The 25,395-nt window shown below is 33.9% G+C and overlaps 1 protein-coding gene across 9 annotated transcripts in view; it reads right to left on the bottom strand.

The window, feature by feature from the left end:
• The window catches only part of DNM3 (dynamin 3), a 565,331-nt gene that overhangs the window by 454,922 nt on the left and 85,014 nt on the right, over window positions 1-25,395 (bottom strand). For all 9 annotated transcript variants that reach the window (XM_031936892.1, XM_031936891.1, XM_031936888.1 and 6 more), the window contains exon 2: window positions 20,762-20,835. In XM_031936892.1, coding sequence (XP_031792752.1) covers window positions 20,762-20,835 — 74 coding nt within the window. The remainder of the gene's footprint in view (window positions 1-20,761; window positions 20,836-25,395) is intronic.

The raw sequence follows: 25,395 nt of genomic DNA, 5'->3' as shown, positions 1-25,395 counted from the left end.
AAAATTTTAAGATAGCAGAGTGCTCTAGGGATTGGTAGGCACTATTATTTTAAGAGTATTTTATTTATTTATACCTTAGTGATATTGGTTGGTTATTCTCCTTCCTTCTCAAAAAGAACCAGACTGACTATATTGGGATCAAGGTACAGTATGGCCAGCTGATCAGACCAATATGAGCTTGTAAGACTCTACTAGAGATAAGGCACAAATAATCCATGTGAACATTTCGAATAGAAATATTTCTAAATCTGCATATCATATTTCTTTTGAATTGCCACAATTCTGATTTGTTCATAAAGCACAATGCCTTCATTAATGCGGGCACATCATGCTGAGGAAACCTTGCCAGTGTCTCCCATATCTCACTATTGATACCAAAATTCTCAAGATCTTGAATGTGACTTCATATCTCTTCTTCTGACCTCCATGTGAACACTGGTCTTATGTGGGTTCCCCATAAAATAGTCTTTTAGGAAAACGTATATTTAGCAAACAATGTGGTCAGCCGTTGGAGTTATAGTTTAGCTCAAAAAAGAATTTCATTATCTGATACCTTATCTTGCCAGGTGATCTTGAGGCTCTTCCTAAAACAATTCAAACGGAAATAATTCAATTTGCTGGAGTGACGCTGGTATACTGTACAAGTTTCACAGACATACAACAGTGAAGTCAGCGCAAGGCGCTGTAGATGTTCTAGACTCTGTAGTGTATTAAACAATCTAGTATCTTTTACCTCCCTTCAAAGTCACCCAAACCCTGAGCTAGCTCTGGCAATGCATGTGGCAACTTCATCACCTATGTGTACAACCCTGGAAAACATACTGCTAAGGTAATTGTGTTCTCATAGCTCCTGGCTTTGTTTTGCAAGTAGACTTTCAAATCTATACTAGCTACAGTTACAGGAATTTTTCTATCTCTTGCTGCAGGGCTTGATGGGTGACATATAGAAATGCTGATGACTTCTGTGGGTTTATTTTATATCCTGAAACTTTGCTAAAGTTATTGTTTCTAGTAGTTTTTTAGTTGATTCTAAATATACCATCATATCATCTGCAAAGAGTGATAGTTTATTTCCTCATTATCCACTCTAACTCCTTCAATTTCTTTTTCTTCTCTTATGGCTAAAGATAACATTTAGAGTACAATACTGAATAATAGTGTTGATAATGGGTAACCCTGTTTCACCCATGATCTTATCTGGAATACTACTAGTTTATCCCTGTTACATATAATGCTTATTGATTATTTTAGATAGATGCTATTCATCATTTTAAGGAAAGCTCCCCTTATTGCTAAGCTCTTTTGTGTTTTAATAGGAATGGGTGCTGTATTTTGTCCACTTGTATTTTACTTTTGATGAAGTTAAATGCTGCTTTCTTAAAGACCGACAAACTATCTTGATGGTAAACCCTGTGGAGTTCACATTTTTTTGTTTAGCATCTTCTGAATTCCCCCACCATTTTCCTCAAATCAATTTTGATGGTTGTGAGTGTTCTGGCCAGGATGAGTAAATGCAGTGCTATACAACAAATCTTTGAAAGATGCCCACTCCTTTTCTGCTTCCCTGTTGCCAACTGTGTGTTGGCTTAACTTCCCTTCCACGTTAACAGCAAACTGTTCACACTAGGAGAAGCACTCAAATCTGTTGACATTGTCTGGAAGTTGTCTTCCCTTAGGGTTCCTGCTTGTGTTAAACACAAATATTTATCTTGGAGAGGATAAGACCAGCATTAGTCCAACATTCATCACTCTCACACCCATGTTTCTTTTCCTTAAAATCACAGAATTTATTTAAATGTCAATGTTTGCTGCAAATATGCATCCATGAAATTTTATTTTGTTCAGATAAACAGAAGACAGTGTTGGTGATGAGAAGGTCTTCAAACACCCAAGCATTCAGAAGTAAGTGAACGTTGCTATTGCTTTTTCCAACTCCATTCCTCTCAAGGACTTCCTGTTATGATTGATTGTCTGTGCCTACGCAAGTGTTAAAAGTCATACAAAATTGCAAGCTTGTCTTCTTTTGAAACATTGATGAGGAGGATCTCCAGGTCTTCATAAACTTTTTCTTTGACCTTCTCAGGGTTTATCATGGTGGGAGCATGCACACTGATGAGGGTAATGTGGCTTTTTCCTGGAACTGGCAATCATGTTGTTATAAGTCTGTCATCCTCTCCTCTGGGAAGGTAGACAAGATTGTTGATTAGATTAATTTTAATTGCAAAAGCGATGCTGTCTTCCTGTGCTCCCCATCACTGCAGACACTCCAGACAAGCATGTATTCAATTCCGACTTCGGTAAGCTGTCCTTCATTTGCCAGGCTTTTCATTCAGGGCTGCTATTTGGATGCAGCACCTGCTGATGCTCTCATAACAAGAGCTGCCCATCTTTCAAGTCTATCCATAAGCATGCATACACTCTATGTACTGCTGATGACTAAAAGCAGTTTTGCAAAAGATTTGTACATTTTTGTATGTTTTGAGTGTGGGGTGCAATAACTGTCTATCACAGTAAATAAGCCAGGGTTGGGTGAAGCAGATCATTTTTAGAATACCTTTTCTAGCTTCTTCCTCACACTAACAGATGAATAATGCAGTCCTTTTAAAAGGCTGCTAAGCTATCCAGGGGGCTGCTGAATGACACTGCTACTTCCAGTGAGAAGACATTCCTGTGACATGAGCTACTTGTGTAAAGAGTTGTGATTACAATTCCCTGTATATATACACCTCCTGCTTCATCATTTCCCTGTAAACACAGGACTTTGGAATAGGTAAAAATGATTTTTAAAAATGTAATATATGATTTTTTTTTTACTTTTGCCTAAATTGGATTTAAATGAGACAGAGTTACATGAAGTCTTCAGTCTCTCTCTTCTAGAATCACAAAAGTCCAATGGCAGGATAGAGTCAAAATGACTGAGATGTGGTGGACGACCTTAATGTCTTAACAAAACTCTAAGCATTCAAATGATGTGCTTTACCTTCAAGGCCATTGGAATGATTTGTTCCCATCTACCCCTTCTGTTGGGAAAAGTCTTCACATGCCTGAGGTGGGCAGTCTCCTAACTCACCAATGTATTTGAGACCCCTCAGTTACCCTCACCCTATCTGCCTGCTGTCAGATCATGTACAAAGGTGTGGCCATTGCACCTGATACAAAGGTGCAGAGTCACAAGTGAAAGGTGGATGAATCACGTAGATAACAAAAGGGGAAAGCAGGCCTGAGAAATTCTTGACAGCTCTTACACCAGAGGTACTAGTCCTCTCTGAACACCTCCACATCCCACATTAATTCTATAATTTGTTTTAGAAATGAAACACTTTAGTAAGAGGGTAAAAGGCAAATATATAAGAAAAACAATTTATAATGTACAATGAACTGATTACAATATAAGGGATCCATGCTGAGAGACAATGATATAATGGAATTACTCTGATACTTCCAAATGGTGCATTAACTTTTTTTTTGGGGGGGGGGGGAAGAATCATAGAAATAATTTTTTTGTTCTCTCTAATGGTCAGGCTGCCTCTGGACTGTGGTAGTATTTAGAAAGCATCTGATAAAAGAGTCACTAACAAACTGAAAGATGTTCAAAAAAGTGTTTCCTATATAATGAGGCACATTGAAACCAAGCAAACATTGTAACAGCTATTACAGTATTTTCTAAGTTCTATTCTATGTGCTGCAGATATAAAGACATATATTAAAAAAATCATGCCTATGGTAAGCATAGATTCCATTAAGAAAATAACATGTACATATATATATAGAGAGAGAGGCAAATGCAAAGTAAATACTAAAAAATAATCATAATAATTAGGAGGAAGGCTTATTAGTATCTGCAAGAGTTCACTTAAGATCTCAACAAAGTGATAGCATTTAGGTAGACCTTGTGATTTTAGACATAAGAGACAGCCTATAAAAAAGTATGAAGATGAGAGGGAACTAAGTAGGCCAGTATAGCTTCTTTGCAAAGACAGTGAAAAGGAGTTATTTGTAGAAAGTCTAGAAAAAATAGGTTGGAGTCAGATCTATGTCTTACCTGGAAAACTTGATGAAAATGGCTGGAAGTTCCAACTCTAATGAGCTGGAAGTTACACAGAAGACAACAAAAAGTGTATGGATATCTTTAATTATTTGAAGGATGGTCATGTGGAAGAAAAAATAAAATTATTCTAACTTCTCAAAAAAAATTTAAGCACAATGGACAGAAGTTATAGGGAGACAGACTTCAGCTTATTTTAAGGAAAACCATTCAAATAATGAAATTAATCACATTGTGAAGTAGTGAGCTCCCAGTCTTGGAATACTTAAGTAGAGATCATACAAGCACTTGTCAGGATTGTTGCAAAGGGGCATTCTTGCACTGGTGAAGGACTGGACTGCTTGTGACTGACTTCACTGCTGAAATTATACAAATTCTTTGATTTCTACACAGAAAAATCTTTTAGCTCAAATGTAACTCCAAAGAAAACAAATGAAATTATAACATATTTGGAACTTTTACTAATAGAAAATTAACTCACATTTTAATCATTCTTATCTATTATCATTCTTCCAACTGAATCCCTAAAATTATTTTGGAAGAATAAAAAGTGTGGAAAGTGTAAATAAAAATAAGTTGTTTGTGACTAGGAAACAAATAAGTGAACATAAGACATAATGAATGCTTCTTAAAGTGAATATCTGTTTTCAGCAAAGGTAGCTCATGGATTTTAATTGAAAAATGGCTGATCTGCATTTTTCATAACATAAGTAATTATCATAACTGATGTGCATATGGTTTTTAATTACAAATGAGGAAACGGCAATCTATTTTTAGCAAATGCATTATCTGTCAAAAGAGTATCACATATAATGAATATGTAAAAATACATCATTAGCCATATGAAAAAATGGTCTAAACCACTAATAATTAGAAAAATATAAGTTAAAACAACTTGAGTACCATGCCACACCCATTAGCATGAATAAAATGATAAAAGGGAAGAATGATATATGCTGGAGGGGCTATAGGAATATAGGTATACTGATGTTCTGTTGATGGAACTATGAATTAGTCCAAACATTCTGAAAAGCAATTTGGAACTATGTTCAAAAAGCTATTAAACTGTGCCTGCTCTTTAACACAGTAGTATTGCAACTAGGTTTATCTCTCAAGAGATCAAGGAAAGAGGGAAAGACCCCACATGTATAAAAATATTTATAGCAGTTCTTTTTGTGCAAAGAATTGAAACCTGGGGAGATGTACACAAAATGGGGAAAAACACTAAACAAATTATGTTATACAAAGGTAATGCAAATGTTGTAAGAAATGATTTAAGGATTTCAGAAAAAACCTGAAACAAAATGAAGTAAGCAAACCAAAACACCAATAACAATAATGTTGAGAAATAATCAATTTAGAAAGACCTAGTAACTGTGATGAATGACCATCACAATTGCAAAGGACTCATGATGAAACATGCTATTCACCTACAAATAGGGAACAGCTAGATTCAAAGAACAAATAGAATCATTTTTTTCTTCTCTTTCTTTTTCTTTACTTTTGGAGGGACATGACCAATGTGGGAATTTGTTTTGTATGATTATACACATATGTAATATGTTTTGTTTTTCTTGCTTTTTCAATGAGTTGGGGAGGGAGAAAAGAAAAACAGAAAATTCAGCCTTGGAAACAAAATTTAAGAAAACAAAAAAATACAGTTTCACAAATTTCAGATACAACTGGAGACAAAAATATTTCAGTCACCTTTATTAAGTATGAACTTAAGTACTTTTGTATAAACTGATCAGCTCAAATGCAAAGATTTCTTTATCTGCAGGGATTAAATTTTTTAAATCAGATTTTGAAACTGTTATCCAAAAAAGAGGTTTTACATAAAGGCAAATTATTATAACCTTCTTGCCAAAAGTCATGCATTTATAACTACTTCTGAACTATGAGAACACTACAATATAAAAATAAAACAAATGTGTCCCTTTTGTTGGCAGTAATTGCAGTGCTATTTAAAAAAAGAATAGAAATTATAGTCCCTTAAGAAAAATAGTAAAAGTTATAATCTGAAAGTGATGATTTTCTCCCTTTTTACAGTTATAATAGGTTTTTAATAAAAAAGCAATATTTGAATAAGTCCTCTGATGACGTACAATACAAAATAATTCTACCCAAAATAGCCAATCTATTTACTAAAAACTATCTAGTCAAGTGAATACATCCTCTATATGCTAATAAAGTCATATTTTGCCTTTTAAATTTCCATGAAGCTGGAAATGTAAATTTTGTTTATTGTCACACCTCTTTATAATCAAAGCTTTGAATGGATTCTTAGAATCTGAGTTCTAACACTTTGGTGAGGAGGAGGATGAGCAAGCACAGTAAACCTATGTAGGAAAGTTCTAGAATGTTAATATGTTAAAACTAAGATTTATTTTGTAAAAGGAAAAATGGGGCTAGGGAAGAAGTACTATCATTAAAGCCCCACTTAATATTCAACAGGATACATCATATTGTGATGATTAAAACAAATTTGGCAGATGTCTCTTTTGATTTTCTCATTAAAATGCATACAATTAAAATAAAGTCATTTGTAGAGTACTCAGAGAATTCAAAAGATGAAAATCACTCTAGATGAAAACTGGGAAACATGCTTATATATCTGATAACCCCGGTTGTCCCAAAGAAGCTGTACAAATTTTAAATGCTCAAATGTCTCTCCTATCCTATTCAAGATTCTCATTACTCCAACCTACATTATTTTGACCACTATCCTCATCTCTAGTCATCCTTTTCTCAAATTCATACCATATAATAATTGCCAGGATAACCTTCCTAAAACATCATTTTCAACACATTATCTTCACACTCAAATTTTTTTATGGATTCTTATACAATCTCAGCCTGGCTTTTAATGCTCTCTCTAAACTACCCTCTCTCTGTCTCAATGTATTTCCCATGATGCACTTCACCTAGAGACTCAAGGGAGGATTTCAAGAAGAAAAGGGTTAGAGGACTGATGTAAACGCAGCAGGTAGAGTGCAGGACTTGTTGTCCTGAAGACCAAAGTTCAAATCCTGCCTCTGATATTTCCTAGTTATGTGACCTTGGGCCAGTGACCCTCAGTATCCTTATCTGCAAAATGGAGATAATACCCCTATCTCTCTGAGTGGTAGTTAGGATCAAAGGCAAACCTAAAGTACCCTACAAAAGCTAGCCAACATCCTTATCAGAAGTCAATGGAGCTCTTCTTTAACATGAAGAATTTTAATAGAGATTTGGGACAGAAGGAGAGAGGCATTCCAAAGTTATGGAAATAGAATAGGGGCAAGGAGGTAGAAAGCAACATTCAAGGAACAGGGAACTGTCCAAATCATTTAAAACATTCAATAATGAAGACAAAACCACAGCACAAAATCAAGTGCTATTACTGTTGTCCTGTAATGTATGTCTGCCATGTCACTCCTCAATTCAGTGAACTGGATTCCCTCACTCTAGAAGAAAATATAATCTCTTCAGTTTGGCATTTAAAGCTTTGATTATTTTGTGTATATGTATGTATGCACACATTGTGTACATAATGTACATAAATATTGTGTACAGATATAACTCTGACACTAAGAATTTCAATAAAGATTTAGGTGAGGAATATACATACATACATATAAACACATGCACACATACATATGAATATGGATGTATATGTGTTGCTTTAGTACTAAGTAGGTTTTAATAGATATTTAGGCGAGGTATATAGGTATATACCCACCTATATGTGCATACATGTATATGCATGTTACTTTATTCTACTTAGTAGAATTTTAACATTTAGGTGGGGAGTGTATGTGGATGTGTCAATATGAATATCTTTCCATCTATAAATACATATATGCATATACATGCATATAAAAATATGTGTTTGTGTATGTATAGCTATAGATATAGGTATGTATATCCTTACTCATGCATCCCATGTACATACCTCCTTACACAAAGTCCTCCCTTTCCCATAACTGTACTTTTGCACTACTTGTCCCTTATTCTTGAAATATTCTCACTCTTCATCTTAACTTCTTAAAACCTTTAATTTCCTTACAGACTCAACTCAAGCACCATCTCCTACATGAAGCTTATTCTGATCCCAACAGCTATGCATTATCCCCCCCCCCAATCACCTGTTTTATCTTTTTATATATGTTCTCTATATATCTCAGTATGTACAAGTTGTCTCTTCCATGTCTCAAACCATAATCTCAAGTTCAGGAATGATTTCAGTTTTGTCTTTATATGTGTGTCTAATTTCTGTTTAATAAACATTTAATGTTTGTTTCCTGATCATAATATCTTGCAATTAACTAGGAATATGAAGTTCTAAAATTTATGCTAGGGTGCCGAGAACCACAGATGAATCTGAACCTCACATATGGTGTTTCTAGTATCAACAATGGGGTGGGAGTTGGGGGACAGCTAAGTGTTTTTGTCTTTTAAAATCTTAGGGAAAGAAAGGAAAAATATAATGTTGGAAAGTCAAGAATTCTGTTAGCTAAAATTAGTCTGTCCTTATAAAAAGAAAATTTTCTGTTATTGTTTTAAATAAAGAACAAAAGAAAGACAATTAGATATAGCCTCATTTTCATTAAATTATCAATATACCTCTTCATTCCACCCCATCCTCTTAAACAAACAAAAAATAATAATATAATCGAGGAAGTATAAGAGTACTATATTATGTTACAGAATGCTTAGAAGTCTGAATACTGGGAAGTGGAATGGATTCCATAATTCAGTTTCAGTTTAAAAACCCTTGACCTTAACACTTCCTCTACCTGCTTCCTATTGTTACAGCAAACACCCAACAGTCACTAAATATTTTGGTCAAAGCTCCATTTTGGAATTTGGCTCCTTCCTGAAACTTGTCTATTTGAGGAAGTTTGTGAACAGAGACCCTAACAGGACTGGCTGGATGTTTTTAATGGCACTACTTCTTTCAACTGCAGAGTTTTATCAGAACTAAGCAGCCTTAAGATGCTGCTGTATTTCCTTTTTAAAATGATCATATCAGTGAAACACTAAAATAAGGACTGTGATTTAATGTGATAAATTTTCATTTCCATAGTTGTTCTCGGGAAGACACTACAATTCATTTTACTGGTTGCTCTTAAAAGCAAATATCAGGGCTTAATATAGTAAAATTATAAACACCAGAGATCTTACTTACAATTGTTTTAAAAGTATCTCAGTCTTATTAATATCTCCTTTACAAGTTAAAATTGGACAATAGAACTGCTTATGCTTTTTTTTATACTTTTTGAAATCTTTAACAAAATATTAAATTTGCAACTCAGTTTCCCTATCTGTAAAATCAAAGACATTTCTTACCCTGCTTACCTTACCAAGATGTTCTGAAGGTAGAGAATAATGGAACTTATTTTATAAGACTGACAATGTACATAAGCAGAATAGGTAGATAACATGCACATAGATATAATATTTCTATTATATGTATATGCATATATAAGAGAGAGAAAGAGAGAGAAGGGAAGAGAGAGAGAAACAGAGACAGAGACAGAGAGACTATCAGGCAGAGAACCAAAAACCTTGGTGCAATTTTAGGCTTCAAGATGCTTTTTTAAATATGCATACACATGTGTGTATACACATATATGCAACTCTATATGTATAAGTGTATAATACATAGTGTTATAAAAGTCTTAGTGCAGTTTTAAGCCTTAAGAGCCTTTAAGTTTTAGTAGCTTAAAACTGCACTAAAATTTTTTAATACATCGTATGTTTCAGGGTGCCAAGAGACATTGAACTTGCAATTAGAAGACCTGAATTCAAATATAACTTCAGCTTCTTACTCATGTATGACTCGTCAGGTCACAATCTCTGTTTTTCTCCTATTTCTCATCTGTAAAAATGAGATTGCAATAGCTTTTATCTCCCAAGGTTTGCTTGAAATTGTTAATCAGAAGATTACTTTAAAAAAAAAAAAACTTACCTGTGTGATATCATCTCTCTATTGCTGACCCAATAGGGAGCATGATTTCTAAGTTAAGGCCTCAGTATTGCTTCTCAAAGAGTTTTATTGAACAGTGGATACCAACAGGATCCCCATTATTGACTGGCAAAGACTTTTTTCCACCAACAATATTGAAATTAACTGAGCCTCAGTTTGACTATCCATTGAGTAACTCTAATGCATTTATATAATCTGACATAAGGCTGATAAAAAATAAATTTTAAGTACTGTACATAGTCTTTTACTGGATTTCTCTATAAAATTATATAAAGTTTATAACATAACATACATAGAAACTTATAAAAATAATACATATGAATTTTATAAAGCATTTTACAATAACATCCAAGGCTTCCACTTTTCTTCACATAATCATACATTTAAATCTTTCTGAAATAACCCAAAAAAACTTTATATTAATACCCAAAGAAAATTGAAAGCAGGTAATTTTCCTCAAGAACAATCGTCTTAGAATCTTTCTTCACTTTTTGGACTAAGATCAACTTGCTTTAGTTTAAGACTTTAATTAAAGTAGGTTTTGAGGTTATTCTTCAGTTTGGAACATCAGAAAAAAATTTCATTTGTTCAAAGAAATTGAAGTTTATCTCCAAGAATAAGCGGAGGCAACTCAAATGGGGAGAGTGTATTCATTTTAAATGACCGACTGGAGCAGATCAACCATCTACTTGCCTTATCTTTAGCTTTATGAGTTTCTCTTTGAATAATAAGCATTAGATAAGAGATCTGCAAACTACACTGCCACATCTTTGCTTGACAAAATGTAGTTCTACAATAATAAGAAGTTAGAGTCTTCATTTTTCTAATAAATCATAGAAACCAAAAATATAAGCCATCACTCCTTCCTAAATTTGACTAGAGTCTCACAGGATGATAGTTTCCTATTATGGGGCCTAGACTACAGTTTATTTTTTATTTTTTTATTAAAGCTTTTTATTTACAAAACATATGCATAGGTAATTTTTCAACATTGACCCTTGCAAAATCTTCCGCTCCAAATTTTTCCCTCCTTCCCCCCACTCCATCCCCTAAATGGCAAGTAATCCAATACATGTTAAATATATTAAAATATATGTTAAATCCAATATATGTATACATATTAATAGTTATCTTGTTGCCCAAAAAAAAGTGGATCAAGAAGGAAAAAAAAAAACCTGAAAAAGAAAACAAAATGGAAGCAACAACAGAAAGAGTGAAAATTCAATATTGTGGTCCACATTCAGTTCCCACTGTCCTCTCTCTGGGTGTAGATGGCTCTCTTTATTACTGAACAATTGGAACTGATTTGAATCATCTCATTGTTAAAGAGAGCCATGTCCATCAGAATTGATCATCCTTTAGTCTTGTCGTTGCCGTGTACAATGATCTCCTGGTTCTGCTCATTTCACTTAGCATCAGTTCATATGAGTCTCTCCAGGCTGGCTAGAGTTTAAATGAAAATCTACATCAATCTTTTTAAGGGTATCTACACTAGATGTTTCAAATCTAGTGTTTCTCCTATCACTTTCTAAGTGAAAATTGTTTTGAGGGAAGAAGAAAAATGCCACTCGTCTCTTAAGCCCCAGTCATATGTATATGAAAGTGTGTTTTTTTCCTGTTCTGAGAAGAATTTTACCTGTGTTATATAGTATATATGTCTATTCTATTCTTAGTAAACTTTCACTAATCTTAACTCCTTTAAAATTCTATCATTATTAAAGGGATTAATGGCTAGGTAATTTGTAAGATAAATACATGAATGCAATTTTTTAAAAGAAACTTATATTTAAGCATATCTTTTCTTGAAGCTTCCATGACTACTGGATTTTTTTTTTTTTCCTTACTGGATTTTAGAGAGAATTCCCTACATCCTGAACAATGTATTCTTCTTTCTAGTTTTAAATACAATGAGGGGGATGGGAGTAGGTAGAAGGATGGAGGACAGGAATATGTTGTTATTTAACAATTAAGTGCACTTAATAAAGCAGTTAAAAGATATAATACTGTAAGAACTACTTCATAGAGTTTACTGGGAAATTCAAACAAAATTAAATATGTGCTATACAAATAATAGTATATTATTAACTAAAATATAAAATCAGAAAAGATCAAGGGAAAGTTTTTGGATGATGACATTTCCAAAGCTGAACAAGAAGGGAGGGAGGGAGGGAAGGAGAAAGAGAAGAAGGGAGGAAGGTAGGAAGGGAAAAGGGGAGGGAGGAAGAAAGGAAGAGAGGGAGGAAGGGAGGAAGGAAGGAAAGAAGAAAGGAAAGAAGGAAGGAAGGAATAAAATTTGCTACAACGTTTATGAATGCAGTAATGGAGAAATGAAAGAAAAGAGTGAATTAAATTCAGTATTTGGGAAATTCTACCCTCATGGAAGACATAGAATTAAGAAAAAAAAGTAAGAAAATGGTCAATGACTAGGAGAGCATGATGAGAATAAAATGAAGGCAGATTCTTGGAAAAGAAAACTGCAACACAATTTTACATAAACTTAAGATGTTGGAAGAGTGAAGGGAAGATTCTGTGGTCTATAGAATTAAGAATTATAGAATTCTATAAGAATATAGAATTATTATTGCAAGATAAAAAACAAAGAATATAGAAAAGTCAAAGAAACATTGAAAAATGTTTCTACCTACAGGAACTGATACAGAGAAACAGAAAAACACAATATACATAATTGTGCTCCAGACATCCTCTCTGGTCATCTACAAATACACAGTATTTCTTGCCTGCATCTTCCTATTGCTCTCTAGGATTCTCTATTAGAAATTTTGAACTGGATTACCATAGACATCTTAAACTCAACAGTAACTCATCTATCTTCCCCCCAAAAATCTGATCTCTTCTTATAATGGTCAAGGCAACTACCATTTTTCTGGTCACCCAGTTTCATAACTTCATAATTCCTTATTTTCTTTCACTCCTCATATGCAATCAATTATCAAGTCCTACAATTTATATCTGCACAACTTATCTCCTATACACCCCTTCTCTCTTAGACCATTCTGCAACTGCTCTAGTGAAGAGCCTCCTAATTTTTGTGCTAGGGTTATTAAAATAGCCCTTCTTCATTCAGATGTCAGCTTTATCTTCCTAAAGTACAGATCTGATCATAATAACACAACCTTCTAACCCCACAATTCAATTTACTCTCTTTCTCCCCAGACCAAAGATAAAATCCTTTCTATTGGTCCCTCCCAACCTTTCCAGTCTTCTGACACCTTGTTCCCCTTCACATCCTCAGTGATCCAGCAACATCAGCCTCCTGGTCATTCCTTGCCCATGACACTACCTCCCTATTCCAAGCATCTTCACAGTCTAATGCCCCTGCTTAGAATTCTCTCTTCTCATCTATGCCTCCTGGCTTCCTTCAAGTCCTATCTTGTGAGACCCTTTCCCAAACCTCCTTTTATTAGTACCTTCCCTCTAAGACCATCCCTTGTTTATCCAGTACATGTCTTGTTTGTAAATAGTTGTTGGCATGTTGTTTTCCTCATTAGACTGAGAGTTCCTTGAGAGCAAGGACTTTAAAAAGCCTTTTTTGGCTTTATTTTGAGGTAGTTGCTTTATTTTTATAACTGTAGCCTTTCAGTGTAATATCTGGAACATGGTAGGCACTTAAGAAATGATAACTGACTGAATTAGATAATGACCACAGCACTATAAATGAAAAAGATAGTAAAGGGAAATGAAAGTTATATAATTATAATGATTCAACTTGTCCCTGTAAAAGAGTTAAGAAAATCCATTTCCCTGGGGCTGTGAGAGAACTAATAGATTGTAATTGGAGCTGTGAACTATTCTGGAAAGCAGTTAACCCCCCCCCCCCCCAAAAAAAATCACTAAACTATGTATACCTTAGCATATACCCCAGCTATGTGGTATAGTGGTCTGGAGTATGAAAGACCTGTGGGATCCTGGGCAAGTAATTTAACTACTATTTGCCTCCATTCCCCCACCTATAAAATGGGGGTAATAATAGCATCTATCTCCCAGGGTAGTTGTGTGACTCAAATGAGTTAATAATTGTAAAGCATTTAACACGATGTCTGGCATAGAGTAGATTCTACATAAATGTTAGTTATTATTATTATTATTATTATTATGTGGTTGGTTTTCATATACCATTTCCTTTTCTTTTAAAATTTTTTATTACCAAGGAACACTGCCATAGCGGAGAAAGAAGGAGATAGTAAATGAATGTGATGTCCAAATGGAAGGTTTAAATAAAAACAAATTTCAAAAGATGATATATAAATAGGTTAGCTATAGAAATAAAAATAAATTGAAGAAATTAGAAGACAATGAAGATACAAAACTATCAATTGGTAGATGATATTAGTAGAATCAATTAAAAACAGTTGGAATAATTAGCAACTTTAGCAAAGTTTCAGAATATTAAAAAACTTATATATATGTATATGTATATATATATATTGTTTTTAAAAATTTTTGAGTTCTAGACTCTCTTCCTTATCTCCACTTACAATTAAGAAACCACATGTGAAGTTATGCAGAACATAGCCATAAGGTCAAGTTGTGAAAGAAAACATAGATTTCCCACCCTAATGAAAATAAAAATCTTCAAGAAAAATTAAATTAAAAAAAGAGAGAGAGCTAGAGAAAGAGAGTGCTTCCTTTAATCTGTATTCAGACACACTCAGTTTCTTCTCTGGATATGGATAGGAATTTTTTTTATCATAAGTACTTCAGCGTTATACTGCTGAGAACAACAAAAGCAGAACATTGCTATTACTTTATATACAGTACATTTAACTTTGCTTGAGTTTATGGAGCATTATGGAGCATATGGAGCAACATATATGTATATATGTATATATATATATAAAACCAACAAAGTCCAGCAACAAGGGATATAAAAGACATTCACTCTAAAATAACTGTAGACAACATAAAATATTTGGAGGCTACCTGACAAAATAACAAACTCAGGAAATATATGAATATCATTATGAAAGACTTCACACAAATAAAGCCAAATCTTAATAGGTGGGAAAAGATCAATTATTTGTAGTTTGAGACAATATAATAAAAGACAATTCTACCTTTGCTTATTTGGTGTCATACCAAACTACAAAAATTCATTTTACAGAGATAGCAAAAATAATAACAAAATTCATCTGGAAAAACAAAAGGCCAAGTACTTTGATTATGTAAAATCTAAACATTTTTGCAAATACAAAATTAAAAATTGTTTTTACTTGTAATTGGGAAAAATAAAATATTCAAAAGAATTTTAAATGAAGATATTATACAGTTCTCTCAAGGAAAAAAAAATGAAATTGAGGAGATGCTCATCAATTGGGGAATGGCTCAATAAAGTGTGGTTTGTATTTGAATATTATTGTTCTATAGAAAATGAGGAGGAGGATGTTCTTAGAAAAAAAATAATAAACTTGGAAAATGCTCCATAAACTCAAGCAAAGTTAAATGTACTGTATACAAAGTAATAGCAATGTTCTGCTTTTGCTGTTCTCAGCAGTATAACGCTGAAGTACTTATGATAAAAAAAAATTCCTATCCATATCCAGAGAAGAAACTGAGTGTGTCTGAATACAGATTAAAGGAAGCACTCTCTTTCTCTAACTCTCTCTCTTTTTTTAATTTAATTTTTCTTGAAGATTTTTATTTTCATTAGGGTGGGAAATCTATGTTTTCTTTCACAACTTGACTTTCATGGCTATGTTCTGCATAACTTCACATGTGATTTCTTAATTGTAAGTGGAGATAAGGAAGAGAGTCTAGAACTCAAAAATTTTTAAAAACAAATGTAAAAAACATCATTTTAAACGTAACTGGGGGAAAAATATTAAATAAACAAATCAAATACAAATAGAAAAAAAAGATTACAGCCTTGATGAATACAGATTTAATGTCATTGTCATTTCATTGTTAATTATGTCTTTAAGCATTATATATTCTCCTTGTTTGCCTTCCTTATATGATCAATTTTTAAATATTGCTTTATCTGAAATCTTGACTGCATCCATTTCTCAGTTTTTCTTTCTTGCCTTCATTTCAACTCTGTATGTTCTTAATTTTTTTATTTGTATCTTTTATTCAGCAAATTTGGGGAGTTTTAAAAATTATTTCTCTATTATCTTTGAATTGTAGAATTACATTCATTCACTTTTTGGGTCATAATTGGTTTTAAATTTTTTTTCATTATATATCCTCCTCTCCACCACCACCCCTACCACGCACATGTGCACACACACACACACACACACACACAATGTCTATCCTTGTCACATATTGAGTCAAATAGAGCTTAAAGGCTGTTAAATTTAACACTTTTCTTTCATACATGAGGAAACTAAGACACAGAAAGGAAAATGAGTCTTGCTAAAGATCATAAAGCTACTTACTGTATGTCTAAGACTGACTTTTCTAACTCCAAATACAGTACTCTAAATAATGTGCCATGCTAATGTTGACTGTCTCTGTTAATGTTATATGGATTTGCCTCTGGTCAACCTTCTTTAAAGCATATCACCCTGAGATAATAACCACTTCCTCTCTCTTAGGGAAGGGGATGTGAATTAACACATAATACCAGCTCAAAGAATCTTCAAAACAGATCTTTGCAAAAACTATGTGTTATCCCCTCTTCCACTTTGGGATCACCTTGCAGGGTTGCTAGGGTATTTTCTTTCTGTTCCTAATATATGTCTCCCATTTCTCTTTTTATGATGTACCTGCAGTAAATTCCAGTCTTACATTTATAATACTCCCGAGGGCAAAAGAGAAATTAAAAGTTTCTTATTCACCTATCCTCCTAAGATTCTTTTTTATCAGTCTTTTCCTGGGACATACTTGTCACACCCTCTTTTCTTCCTGCTCAGAATCTGTATTATTCCACTATCTACAATCCTGACTTAATCAAGTGTAGAATGATATTTTCCCCCTGAGATGTTAATTCAGTTCTTCCTACATTCTACTTGATTTTCCCTTTCATAGTTCATAACTTTCAGCTTCTCCATCCCCTTAACACTATTTTCTCAATGTTTCTCAGAAATGCAAGGTATCTGTTTTTTTTAAGATCAAAGAAAAATCTTACCTTAACCTACATTCCTAGCTTTGTTTAGTCCTAATCACATAGGAACATATATTTCACTTTTTATTCTTTTACTATTATCTGAAAGTTCTTAATTTTCTTTTTTTAAAACATTTTCATAGTGAACATATTGCTCGGCTTTGAGTTCTGAAAAAAAGGAATGACTTGAATTTTTCCTTTTAGTTAAATATCCAAATATTTTCTCTGATTCTTTTGTTTTATATGATATATATATATATATATTTGTGAAGTAGCACCAATTTCCTTTGCTTTTAAGATAATATATTATAAATTTTTTTGATTTCTTAAAGTCAAAGAATAATCTTATATGATTCTTATTGTTCTTCCTTAAAATGTGAGGGCTTTTTTTATCTTATTGCCTACAAAATTTGTTGTTTGACATTATCATTCTGAAGTCTGACTCTGATGTTTCTTGGTGGTTTGAACCTGGGAGTCCTTTCTTATACAAGTCTTCCCTCACTTCTCCGAATTTTTCAAATTGTTTCTTACAGCACAGTAATAATGTGCCTTTACAATCATTCATCACAATTTGTTTATGAATTTCCCGATCAAAGGACATTTATTTCTATTTCAGTTCTGTGCTACCAGAAGTAATGGTTTGAAAACTGAGTTTATGTGGAAAATTTCTTTTTTTGTTATTTATCTACTTGAGATAAATACTGAGGAATACTTTTTAAATTTAATACCAATGTATTGTCATGTCATTCATACAAATTAAGTCAATTTATTATTTTCAGTAATCTAAAATACTTGATATTCAAAATGACAACCCTGGGGCACCATTAAATTCCAGAATACATAAAGAAAGATCAAAGATTAAAATGCATTCTGAATAGTTTTTATGTATTTTATTAGATTCTATCTCCTTAAAAATTGATAATCCAAGTTTGGTGCATTGCAAACTCACAGAATTGTAAAACTACAAATTTAGAAAGAACTTATAGGTCCTGCAATATCGTCTAATAAGCAGTCATTGGGATAGACCCATTCCATTTTTAACAATTCTAGCTATTAGGAATTTTCTCTTATTCTGAGCTACTCTATGCCTCTCTGCTTATTGTCCCTATTCATTGAAATAATTGAATGAATATCACATTACCAAATCCACAGAGCAATTGTTATTATAAACCTACAGAGAAGATACAGGTAAGTGGTGTAGGGGATAGAGTGCCTGATCTGGAGTCAGGAAGATTCATCTTTGTGAGTTTAAATCTGGCTTCAGATACTTATAAACTGTGAGACCCTAGGTAAATTGATTAATCTTTCTTCAATTTCCTCTTTGTAAAATGAGCTAGAGAAGGAAATAGCAAACCCCTCCAGTCTATTTGCCAAAAAAACCTGAAATGGAGTTACAAAAAGTCAGACATGACTGAAAAATGACTAAACAACAAAACCCTAGAGAGAAGACATTAACAGAATTCCACCTTATCTGTGCAGTTCAACAATTTTATCAATGACATGAATGAAAGAGTAGATAATATGCTTATCAAATGTGCAGATAACACCAAAGTGAAAAGATTATGTGAGACAAGGAAAGTGGGACCCAAGGAACAAAGGCCAAATGAATATAACATGGCATTTAAATGCAAAGTCACAGAGCCCCACCATGCCCAGCTTACTTGAAGAATTCCCTCCACACCCATCACTGATAAGGGGTCTAGCAGATTCACCTGAGGCCTTGAGGCAGCCACACTCATGTGCAAAGGTTCTCAGTGGGAGGAAAGTTCTTTCTCATCCCAAGCCTAAGTTTCTTACATGGCAACTTCATTCATTACTTCTGCTTCTATCTTCTAGGACCAAGGAAACAAGCAGAACACTAATAGAAATTTTGTTTTCTCCCCCTTCCTCTTGCAGTTTCCCCTGTCTCCTCCTTCCTCTTACCATTCCCTTCATCATCTGAGTGGAAAAGCAAATAAAGCTCCAGATTTAGACTCAATAAGGCCTGAGTTCTAATCCTGCTCCAGACATTTCCTATGAGAATCTGCACAAATCACTTACCACTCTTTGCCTCCGTTTCCTCATCTGTAAAATGGGAGATAATAATAAAACCCATTTAAAGGGTTGTAATAAGGATCAAATAAGTTAGTATGTAGAGCACACTTTTCAAATACTATATAAATGCTAGCTCATTATTACTATTATCCAAGTTTCCTACTCCCAAATTCATACATTTAAACATATCATTCTCTCTACCAGGAGAATACTTCAATATTTTAAATTCTACCTCCTTGATTGAATGAATCACATTATACCCTAATTTACCATAGCATCTTGCAAAATAAGTATAAATATTAAATGGTAACATTATACATGAGTATTTGCTTCTTCCTGAGCTAGATTCTTGATGTAGTAACATCTCTTGAGTTGCTATGGAATTCTTTTTTTTAAAATCAATACACTATACAACAGACTATAAATTTATCCTTCTGAATGAAAAGGATTCACAACCATGTTATTGATTTGTATTCAATTCATTTCAATATATTACATAAAAGAAACCATGTTAGCACAAGCAAAAAAGAATAATTCCTTCTAATAAGTGGCAGAGAAGCCTTATAAGATCATAGGACCAAAACTTCATAGACAAAAGATATTTCTAAGGCCAAGATAATCTAAGGAGAGAGAATGCATTAAATAGGGTGACCAATCAAGAGTTCCCAAAGGAGATGGCAATTAAGCTGAGTCATCCAGGAACTTGAAGATTCAAAGAGGAGGAAATGAGAAGGTACTTTCTCAACAATGGAAAAGTCTTTGTGACGAGAAAAGGTAGAAGAAGGAATAGCAAACCAAAAAGACAGCTCATCTATCAATTTGGGGAAAACATGGAATAATCAAAGAGAAGAAATGAGTAATGTCTAGAAAGATAGGTTGAAGTCAGGTTTTGAATGACTTTAAATGCCTGAGGCAATTGAATTTTTTTTCCCCATATTCAAAAAGAAGTCACTGAAGGCTTCTGAGAATTGACATGGCAGGGTCAGTCCTACGCTTTAAGATGGCTAATTTAGTTACTTTGAAGGAATGAATTAGAGATCTGAAAGATCAATTAGGAACCTGGATGATAAGGCACTAAATTAGCATGGTACTGTGTCAACAGAGAGAAGACCACAGATATGAAAAATGTTTACGTGTAAAATTGGCCTTTGGCAATCCACTGTAGCAGACAGACAATTACTACAGCATAATGTCAGTTAGACAGCACAAAGCAATAAAACATATATGAACTGAGTACATATATAATCATGAATAGACTACACATTTATGAAGGATAATTTTCAAGGAATAGCATTTCTAATTATCAAATTTAGGTCATTATCAAAGGAAAAGGTTTCAGGATATCACTGAATTTCATTCTTATAGTAGGAAATGCCAAGTAACTATTTTGTCTTTTAAATGCTATATTCCTAAGTACATTTCTTACTTTAGTATTTAGCTGCCTCTACTTACACATTTTGAAAGTTTTTCTCTGGTTCTAACTGAACTGAAAAAGAGACAGTTGTGGAGAGAAATCTGGAACATTGCTCATTTTATATTAGAAAAAAATTTTATTCACAGGGTATCTTTTTTCTATAAATTGGGAAACAACTTGCACAATGTTCTAAGCGATGTGTTAAGAATGATAAAAAATATAGATCATTACCTGCTTTTGAAGTGACAAGCTGTAGAACAAGAGGCCTTCTCGTTACAATGCCTGACCCTCGAGGAAGAAAGTCCCTAAAGAAAAAGAAGACATATTAGAGTATGAAAGTAATCATGATCACCTCAAACTTACATATCACTATCTCTAGCAATAAAATGCTTATCCTTTTCCCTCTTATATCACACGTAACAGAAAGGCAAGCAGGATGACGCAGTTTCAGAGTCAAAAAGACCTGGGTCCTAGTCCTGTTTCTGATACCGCCTGACTGGACAGGTCCTTTCACCTCTCAAAATTCTAGGAAGGTCCAAGAGACTAAATTGTAGATGATGCACCCATTTGCATTGACAGAGGAAGCTGTTCCCACAAAAACTGCCTACACCAGTGTAGTTATAGGTCTGGTCAGAAAAAGAAACCACAGATCTCATCTAAGGAAAATTTCAAGTCCCCTCTGTGCAAAGCAAGCAGAACCAGACATTGTCATTTACTTCTATGGTCACAACTAAATCCAAATAGAAGATGCTTCTGTTTAATTAAAACCTCCAGGGAGGGGAATGTTCCAGTTCATTGATGATAACAGTCATAGTCCATAGTACTTAAGAAAACACATTACTGATAGTCACAGAGTTAGAGAACAAAAGATGTCAGTATTTTTCAAAGCCTCAGGTCATGACTCTGAACATAAGTTAACACTGTAAAGCAACATAGATGTAGGCATTGTAGCAAATTGGATTGAAATGTGTTGCCATGCTCTGAAAGTTGCTTTTTACAAAATAAAACAAAACCCCATGACATTGGCTTGCTTGTTTGTAATTTCATATTTTTTAACAACAAAGCCAGAGGCCAAGTGAATGGGGGGAATCTAACTTACAGTTTTCTGTATTCTGGATGAGCGGAAATTTACTATGGTCGTTAATATTTGTTGAATAGCATTATGTAATCCACATGACAGCTAGATTGTAAAAATATTATACAATTAGGTCTGCAGTGCAGCATAAATCACTTTTGATTCTGCAGTGAAAAAATAGAAATTCAAGGTGTACCCAGGGTACAATATCCAACACATTGAGCAGATTATGTAGTTGAGGTTTTAATAGACGTATTTAAAATCAAGTGACTTCAATCAAAGGAGATTTCACCTGAAGTCTGCTAATGTGCTCAGTAACAAGAGGGGTAATATTGTGGCAGGGATCAGAATATTCACAAGACACTCAGTAGGACCTGCTGACTCAGCTACCCATCCTCTCCCAGGACCCAGTGCCTTCAATGAAATGAGGAGATTCAATTCATCAACAAGTATTTATTAAGCACAGATTACTTGCCAAAAAGTGTGGCTAGGAAGGTAAAAAGACATAAACGGGATTTAATATATACACAGTTAAGAAACACTGCTAACAACTGGGGATTCAGTAAAAGGCTCTTGTAGAAAGTGACCCTTAGAATGAGTCTGGGAAGGGACAGACATTCCAGGGAGCAGGGTGTAGAAGGAAATTCTTGCAGATACAGAGAATGAGATGTGAAAAGTCATAGGGTGGTGATGCTCTGTGCTGAGAACAGAAAGCTAAGCAATTTGGCTGGAAAGTAGCTTGTTTGAGGGTAAAATTTAAGCATGCTGGAACGACTATTGGACAAGAAAATGAAGCCCTTTAAACATCAAACGGAAGTATTTTTACTATGCCCTAGATGCTAGGAGAACCAGAGAGAAGAGAAAGAAGAGAACAAAAGGGAGATTTTTGTGGCAGTTAAAATTTATAAAAAATGGCGATTGACGGGTGTATTGGTGGGAGAATAATAAGAGGAGACAGGATGATGCCCAGGGGAAACTGGAAGGATGGTGGTGCTTTCAACAGAAATAGGAATGGTAAGAAGAGGGGTACACTTTGGGGGATGAGAGATGATGAGTTCTGTTTGTTGCATGTTAATTTGAAATTTATAAGGAAAATCCAGGTGGAGATGTTTATTTAACAGGCAATTGGAAATGTGGGACTGGGTAGCAGGAAAGAAATGAGGGCTGTATATGTAGATCTGGAAGTCATAAACATATAAATAATAATTAAATTCATGGGAATTGATGAGAGCAACAAGAGTAAAGCAAAAGTGTGAGTAGAGAAGAAGAATAAACACAGATCCTCCTCACCAAAGGAGGAGGATATGGATAATGGTCCTTCCAAGAAAACAGAAGTATGAGGTAGGAGTAGAACAAGAAGAAGGCTGTGTTATGAAAATCCAGAGAGAGAAGTGTATCCAAATTGTGGAGGATGGTGAAAACTGTCAAATGCTACAAAGAATATCTTATAAAAGGCCAATATGTGTAGGGAAAAAAAGTCATCATTGGCAACCTTACAAGTAATTTCGATAAAAGTGAGAAAGATGAAGGTCAGATTACCAGATCCTAAGCACTGGGTGGAAAGTAAAGAAATAAAAGCAATAGGCAGATCCAGATTTTTCTAGTAGTTTCTTCACCCTTATCAAACTCTATTTATTCCCCATTAGATGGTAAGCTCCTTGAAGGCAGAAATTGCATTTTTTTCAGCTTTGTATCCTTTTGCATATCATAAACAATAAATATTTGTTGAATTTATTGAATTCTCATTGCTATCAATCTGGTTCAAGCCCTGCTTTCCACTTGTAATTACTATTGCAATTTGACTCCTAAATTATTCATTAAATAAAGAAATAATCTTAAAGTATCATTTTACTCTGTTCTTCAAAAGTTTGTAGAGACTCCACAGTAAACACCACATTTTCAACAAAGCAAAATGAAAATGAGCTGTTAGCTTATTGTCCATGTGTTTACTCAGTGATAATAAAGACAATAATTGCTTATATTCACACAGCACCTTGAAGTTTGCAAAGTACTTTATATATAATATCTCCTTTGATTCTAACAATTCTGTGAGACCCTTTTTACAGATGGGAAAACTGAAACCAACCTAGTTACCTCTAGTAAGAGCATTGTATGTGCTTAAATATGCATTTATAGATATTTGCTCTATTTCAATTGCATTCACCATGAGTTTCTTCTCTCTATTATAGTTTTAGTAAATGTAATTAATGTTCCAAGATTCACAACCATGAGATATTTCCAGGAGAACATTTGCAGTGAAAAGATGGTCTTTGCACCTGGACAAAGGTGGGATCATTACTAGAAAGATACAATTTTGGAAACATACTCAAGCTCCGTTCTGTTCCTTTTCAGTTCTGAATCCAACTCATTACATAGATGCAATTCCATTCTAAAGCTACATAATGATTTATTATCATAATCTACTATCTAATTGTGGGGCTTGATATATATATATATATATATATATATATATATATATATATAATCAGCACAAAAATGAAGTTAAAACAAGATCATCTAGAAAACTAATGCGGTAATATTCAAATGGGGGACGAATTACAATCCATTGGAAGGAGCAACAAAAATACTAAAACTGAGGAGAGAAATAACAGTTTAGAGCACTTGTAGTCCATCCCAGTCTTTGTTATTTGCCTTCCAGCTTCCTGTCTTCTAAACAGGCTTCCCTGGACAGTCAATCATATGTATTCCTCTCCAGGCAAACTGGTAGACAGGCTATAATTTCATTTTTTAATTCTATTCTGAACTTAAGAAATAAAATAAGCATTTCCATAACTCAGTAAAATGGGGGGGGGGGAAGATGATTGTACACGGAACTGCAAATCTATTGTCATATTGCTATTCCTTCTCAATACATAATAAAGTTATCCTGTAACTTTCTTTTGTTTTCTTTTTCTTTCCTCCATTTCACTCTAGAGATGGATATCATTAGATACAAATATGTATGTATATGTAAAACCATTCTATACATACTTCTATTTTTCTTTCTCTGGATGCAGATAAAATGTCTTCCTTCCCATAGCCTTTGTAGTTAATCTAAATACTTATAGTAGTCAAAATGAATTTTTCACTCATAGTTGTTCTTTTGTTTCTTTGTTTTTGCTGAGGTAATTGAGGTTAAGTGACTTGCCCAGTGTCACATAGTCAGAAGTGTCAAGTGTCTGAGGCCAGATTTGAACTCCCTACAGTTGTTCTTATAACAATACCATATACAATGTTTTCCTGATTCCACTCATTTCACGCTTCATAATTTCATGCAAATCTATTAGGATACACATTTAGTGTTGGCAGAACTGTAAACTGATCCAACTATTTTGGAGCGCAATCTAGAATTATGGCCAAAGAGTTATTAAATTGCCTATAACTTTGGCCTAACAATACCACCACTAGGTCAGTTTTCCAAGATGATTTAAAGAAAAAAGAATCTACTTTCTCTAAAATACCTATAGCAACTCTCTTTGTGGTCACAAAAATATTGGAAAATACAGAGATGCCCATCAACTAGGGAAAGGCTGAACCAGTTGTGTTATATGATTGTGATGGAATACTACTATGCTATAAGAGATTAAGAGCTCGATGAAGTGAGGCTATAACTTGCCACCCAGCCAAAGTGCTCAACTATCCTCCCTTTCTTCCCCACAACAACAATAAGAGCCCACATCTTTCAAGGGAGCCCAACTCTGCATAGTTTTTGCTGACTCTTAGTAGGTTCAGGCTATAACAGACATGGACAGATCCTGCTTTGGGGGCAGTGGGGACTATTCCAGTGCCC

Source organism: Sarcophilus harrisii, chromosome 4 (genome assembly GCF_902635505.1).
Source record: "Sarcophilus harrisii chromosome 4, mSarHar1.11, whole genome shotgun sequence".
In the NCBI taxonomy this organism is placed as follows: domain Eukaryota; kingdom Metazoa; phylum Chordata; class Mammalia; order Dasyuromorphia; family Dasyuridae; genus Sarcophilus; species Sarcophilus harrisii.
The sequence above is the reverse complement of the archived record's forward strand: the minus strand, read 5'-3'. Positions and strand labels throughout refer to the sequence as shown.